Below are 5,815 nucleotides of genomic sequence, written 5' to 3'. Positions count from 1 at the left end.
GACCGTTTGGATTTTGAAAACTCGAATATTGAGCCGTAGCATAGAGGTCACTATGCTATCCATAGCACCCCAGCCTAACTCTATATATATATATATATCCCTGATTCTTTCATCAAACTTACTTTTTCAACTTTTGTATTTGGATGAGCACGAGTAACTTCTGCTTAGAATAAAAGATGCTTGAAAATACAATTCTCATTTTCTTTAAATTTACTTTTTTTGACCTAATTGTATTTAATTCTCTAATACCCGTTATCATGGATTATTGAGTACTTGTCATATATTCAGCTATTTTTTTTTCAGATTACAAAATCTGACGTACTAATTGAGATTTGCATGATTTGCATTGTACAGATCCAAAATTGTTGAATAACAAAATAATGGCAATTGGCAACCCTGTTTACCACGGAAAAAGACAATTGAAAAACAAACAGGGCCAGCTGGATGTTGTGCAAATTAAGAATTTAATTGGTCATCATTCAATGAAAATAATTGTTGCATGATAGAGAGAGCAAGATAGGTATTGGTTCATTATTAACAATCACTGATTATTGGTCATCATTCAATGAAAATAATTAATAGTATAATTTATAGGTTGGTTTGGAATAAGTAAACGGCTAAGAGACTATTGCTATTTACATTGCATATTTTGTTAGACAGACTTGCCAACTATTTTTATGGTAATCCAATTGCATGCTGTGAAAAAAAAAAACCATTAACAGCATTTTTGTTTCAATTACTTTGTTTTGTTGGCTTGGAAGTTCGTTTTTATTTGGATGCACACAAATAGGAACATAACATAAAACCAATTAATGAGAGAATCTTAAACATCTACAAGACAGATAAATACCATATGAAGATTGTTTTGAATTTTGATCGCATAATACAAGCATGATTTGCTTGACCAAGCCAATATTTTACAACAAAAGATCAAGAAATCATGCAAAATACGGCATATCTAGCTCTAGTTTAATAACCATAAATTATCCAAGGGAAGCTTATTCAGCCTTCTTTGACTTGAGATTTCCTTTAGGTATTTTGCTGAGCACGTTTTGGTCAATTTTTTGGTATTGACTTCTAAGCAGGCCAAGAACTTGATAGAGAAAATCATCTACCTGGTCTTGGTATTTCTCATAGAGTACTGGTAGAGTATGTGCACTCACAAACCCTAAAAGAGCAAAAGGATGAATAGAATGGTTAGAATTAAGCACAACTTGGTAATCTAGATACCTAAAGTTTGTAGGTAAGAAAAAAGTTACCACTGTAAATTACTGTCAGAATATTGCACCAACTTCCGATCACAGCAGCAGCCCACAAGCTTACCACAACCTGAGATGAAATTCAGAACTTTATATTTATAGTTCTATGTTGCAATATGGAACAATTAGACGGGGGCGTAGATTTGACCAGATTAGGCAAAATTTGAGCTTCATTGCACAACTGTAAACTCCTTATAATCAAATTGCATGGAATAGGTTGACAGGGGCTTCTGAATCAAGGAATTTGTTTGGGACCAAATTACATTAACACAGTACTGAGAGAGAGAAAGAGGACATTGGCAGCCTCTGACAGGATTTTTGAGACAGAAAGAGGACATTGGCAGCCTCTGACAAGATTTTTGAGAGAGAGAGAGAGTAAGAATGCATACAATTAAAAACTGTTTGAGGTTTCCACCACATGATATATCCTGAATTAAGTCAAGAAATTTGTTGACTTGGGCACCAACAGCAACACCAATATTCACAAACAACTCTTCTGGCAGTTTAATCCTTGGAACATCACGAGTACTGGACAAGAGGTAACAAATAAAAAAAATAGAAGAATTAGTATAAAAGACATGAAAAAAAATATTTTACAACATAAATTGACTGATGTCATTCTTATTTTTGTAGTTGTAAACTATAAGAGCCAACTTATTTGGATGAAGCAGCATTTGAAGACATTAACCTCAAAAATACAGACAAAAACACCAAACATTAGTAAGCCTAGTAGCTCTACATTCTTCTGGGTTACTTTTGTTTCTACAGAGTTATTCCTCATTGTTTAAAAAAGGTGGATTGTTTCACCCCAGCCGCTACCATTGATATAACAATAGTAATACAGGAACTCAGAGCCACCAGTTATTGTCAAGCTTATTCCCAGTCTAAAATCAGCTGCCTCTTATCAATGCCCTTATTTAGAACACAACCTTGTTAGCACAAAAGTTCTTTCCCGAAAACCCCTTGACAAAGTTTAAAAAATAAACTGTACACCCAAGACAGATCCTCCTCCTGTTATCATTATCCTGCCTGTCAATGCCCCTACAATCATTTTACTAGTGGAGCCCATATGGGATCTTATCCATGACAGGGGACTAATAGTTCCTTTACATAATCAAAATCTAGCCACAACAGTTTTAAGTATCAATCATTATTTACAAAAATGTTTATTTATTGAATGGATAAGCAAGCCATATCTTTTCCAAAATTAAATATATTATTTTTTTTGATCTAAAAGATCATCATTCTAGAGAAAATGATTGTGTGACCCCCCTGCCTGCTGCCCCGAAAAATAAATTACCAACAACAAATTCAATTTAGCTAATTAGTTGTAGTAAAAAAAATATCCTATTTTGACTTGAACTGATAACTGCGAGCTAAATTTTTTTACTGTACCAGCACATACCTAGAGAGGAAACCAGATGCATTAGACCAGAAAAACTGCACAACCATGCCAAGGACGAGAACAAAACTGACAAGAGTGAGAAAGTGGTAGTCAAGCCACTCGAACACAACCCAGAGAGCAGTTGCAGCTCCTAAAACACTAGAAGAAATCTTCTTGTTTCTCCAAAGCAAGACATCAGCAGCTGCATGAAAGTTTAAAAGATGTATTAAAGGTTTAACACTTATTTAGGGATGGAAATTTATCTTGAATTATCCCGCATTCACTGACCACAGTGTGGAACAATAAAAGTTAAGAAAGATTGAAGCTCCAAAGGACTAATCAATTCTATTTAATCCATTTTAAACAAAAATTATACTAACGAACTATGCCCAAACCAACCCAATTTGATCTAAAAAATTAACACTCATTTCTTCAACTATGCCACCTCCCCATTAACTTAAATTGTTGCCTACTGAGCCAAAAAATATAGTTGTGCAACTAAACAACAACAAAGCCTAGAAAAAGCACATAATTGAGAAAGAAAAATTTGGCAAAACTTTAGATGTTTCCATTTTCACTACAACAGCACTTATATGCCACAAATTTTAAAACCAAAATTGAATTTTGTATATGCCAACTCTTGCAGAGTGCCCAAAAGAATATTGAAAACCAGCAGATTCAGATTAACACCATTATTCATCCAAAATTCCAAAGTGAAATCTTTCAATCATAGGTGGCAAATACTACAGTACTAGTTCCCCCCAGTAACCCAACCAAGTACCAATTCTTCCCAATTTAGCTATAAGTTAAGCAGCTAATTTATCCCAATTATTTGTGAACTAATCTTGATTTATCCTCAATTTACTATCATCTTCCAATTAGAAAAAGCACATCTGCAGATATATTTGACAACAGTGTAATTGTGTACAGAAAATCTCTTACACTTGCCACCCCCCAGGACATGGTGAACAGATTTCTTTCCACCTAGGAGCTTGTTAACCTGATCAGATACCGAGTCATTGTCGGTACTGAACCGTACAGATTTTTGCTTTGAAACAGCATCAGAGACATGCTCTATTATATTGTTTACTAAACTTTCAGCTGCATTCTCAGACTTATCTGACATTCTGAAACTTCTTTTTCAATACTGAAAGAACAAAAAAAATGAGATCAATGGTTTACTACATAATATAATACCTAAAGGTCCTAATTCCTAAACTAGCAAGGTGAACAATCTAATAGCTGAGATCTATGATGGTACTTTTTTTTTTTAATGAAAGGCTTTTAAAGCCCATAATTTATATTAAACTATGTTCTTACTTCTTACATCTATCTAACTGTAAACAATCATAAAAAATAAAAAAATAAAAAAAACCCTTTGCTAAAAATTCCCTAGAGATATCCATTTTGCCTCAGTCACACACACCAGCATCTATGATGTCTTGTTTAAATAAAGGGCTAATCCATACTGGTGCGTGTTGATCAGTATCTATGAACACTGGACAGATTAAAAATTAAAAAGAGTGGAAAACAATCGAAAATTTTCTGAATAAGATTTCGAAATTTAACTAAAGAAGCCAAGGGGAAGGTTTGACAAATTACGCAGTCTGTCGGGAGAAATAGAGTTGCGTTTCAGTAGCGAAAAGGGCAAAATATAAAAAATAAACAGAAACGCACCGAGAAAACGAAGAAAGATTTTATTTTAGTTGCGACCAAAAGGGAAATTTCAGTCTGTGTGGCTCACTTGGTCTTCTTGTGTTTGTTTTACTTTCGAATTCTTTGGGAAAGCGATAAATCCTTTCGCTTATACGAGTTTATAGAGAACAGCAAAAAAATTATTAAAGAAAACGACCAAAGATAAGGGGCCCTTCCTCTGAAATGGTTGACAGAAGAAATTCAGATCCAGTGCAATATCTGACCGTGTAGAATGAGATCTGAGTAGTCGGTTTTAATCTTGCACGAATCTCAAAGCGGAATTCTGTATTCTGAATAGATACAGAATTAATTTTGGTCCAGCTATGAGTATTCTAAAATACAAAATTATTTTTGGTTCAGCTATGAGTATTCTATGTAGTCCGATAGTAACAATATATGCGAATAATTTGTGTTTTATTTGTTTTTTTAATGTTTTTGAACCGAGTTCTGAATAAAAACGCGAGTCACGAATTATTCGCAAGAAAAAAGTGAAAAAGAAATTATTTCTTTCTAAAACTTTTCTTTTTGGTTTTTTTTTTTCTTTTTATTGTACATAATTATTTCCAAATTATACTCTAATTATACATGAATCACGAACTTTTTATCCTACCAAATCAAACCTGAACTATTCCTTTATCACTATAATCAGAGATACTTTTTTCAAACCTGAACTATTCCTTTATCACTATGATCAGAGATACTTTTTGAGATATTCACACTCAAACAAGTAATTTCTTAAATAGTTTCCTCAACTACAATATTCTAATTACCTTTTTTTCTAAATCTTAACAGAGCCGGTAAAAATATTCTAAATATCATAAAAGTTTCTAAACATATATATTAAATTTTCTCTGAGAAATGCTGACTGTAATACAAATATGGAGGTCTCAATTTTCAAGGTTCTCGTAGAATTTGCAGATATAGCTAATAAAAAATATTCATTGTCCTCTTTCGATAGGAGCGGATTTGATGAAAATAATGTGCATTATATATTATTTTTTTTATTTGTAAACGATATAATTATTGAGTGATTATCAACACTTTTGAACATTTAGCAAATATTAAATTGAGATTTTGTCGTCTAGCAATTAATGATATCGGTCCAATCTTTATATTTTAAATTACTTATAGAAATTATATTAGCTTCTGTTAAAATTTTACATTATTTATAAACGTTATTAATCCACAGAAATGAATGCTGAAATTAACGGAAACCTTATCAAAAAAAAGTTTTTCTTTCTTGAATAAAATTATCTTAGCACAATTTTGAATTTTTAACGTTGTATTGCATAGTTCGTAGAATTCAACTATTGCAGACATACAAAATCAAATAAAATAATGGCTGCACTATTTATTCCCAAAAAGTTGGTGCTCTTTGGAATGTCAAAGACAACCTACACCCGGAACACACTCTGACAAATCACTGACAATTATGGCCAAATATATTTTATGGTGCATATTCCAGGTCTATATGCAA

General features: G+C 32.6%; 1 protein-coding gene across 3 annotated transcripts; it reads right to left on the bottom strand.

The window, feature by feature from the left end:
- Window positions 1–809: 809 nt before the first annotated feature.
- On the bottom strand, window positions 810–4,471 carry LOC144558115 (Reticulon family protein). Of its 3 annotated transcripts, none has more exons than XM_078306847.1 (6): window positions 4,311–4,471; window positions 3,586–3,779; window positions 2,665–2,845; window positions 1,649–1,787; window positions 1,260–1,329; window positions 810–1,168 (listed from the first exon to the last, which is right to left on the bottom strand). In XM_078306847.1, exons 2-6 carry the CDS (start codon window positions 3,767–3,769, stop codon window positions 999–1,001), a joined length of 744 nt encoding a protein of 247 aa, XP_078162973.1. In that variant the 5' UTR covers window positions 3,770–3,779; window positions 4,311–4,471; the 3' UTR covers window positions 810–998. The 3 variants fall into 3 exon arrangements, with proteins under 3 accessions (XP_078162973.1, XP_078162971.1, XP_078162972.1); XM_078306845.1 differs by having other exon boundaries at window positions 3,586–3,790; window positions 4,321–4,471; XM_078306846.1 differs by lacking the exon at window positions 4,311–4,471 and adding an exon at window positions 4,246–4,264 and having other exon boundaries at window positions 3,586–3,790.
- Between the last annotated feature and the right edge of the window lie 1,344 nt (window positions 4,472–5,815).

The sequence above is a fragment of the Carex rostrata genome, chromosome 8, assembly GCF_964058835.1.
Source record: "Carex rostrata chromosome 8, lpCarRost1.2, whole genome shotgun sequence".
NCBI classification, from domain to species: domain Eukaryota; kingdom Viridiplantae; phylum Streptophyta; class Magnoliopsida; order Poales; family Cyperaceae; genus Carex; species Carex rostrata.
This window is presented reverse-complemented; position numbering and strand designations above follow the sequence as displayed.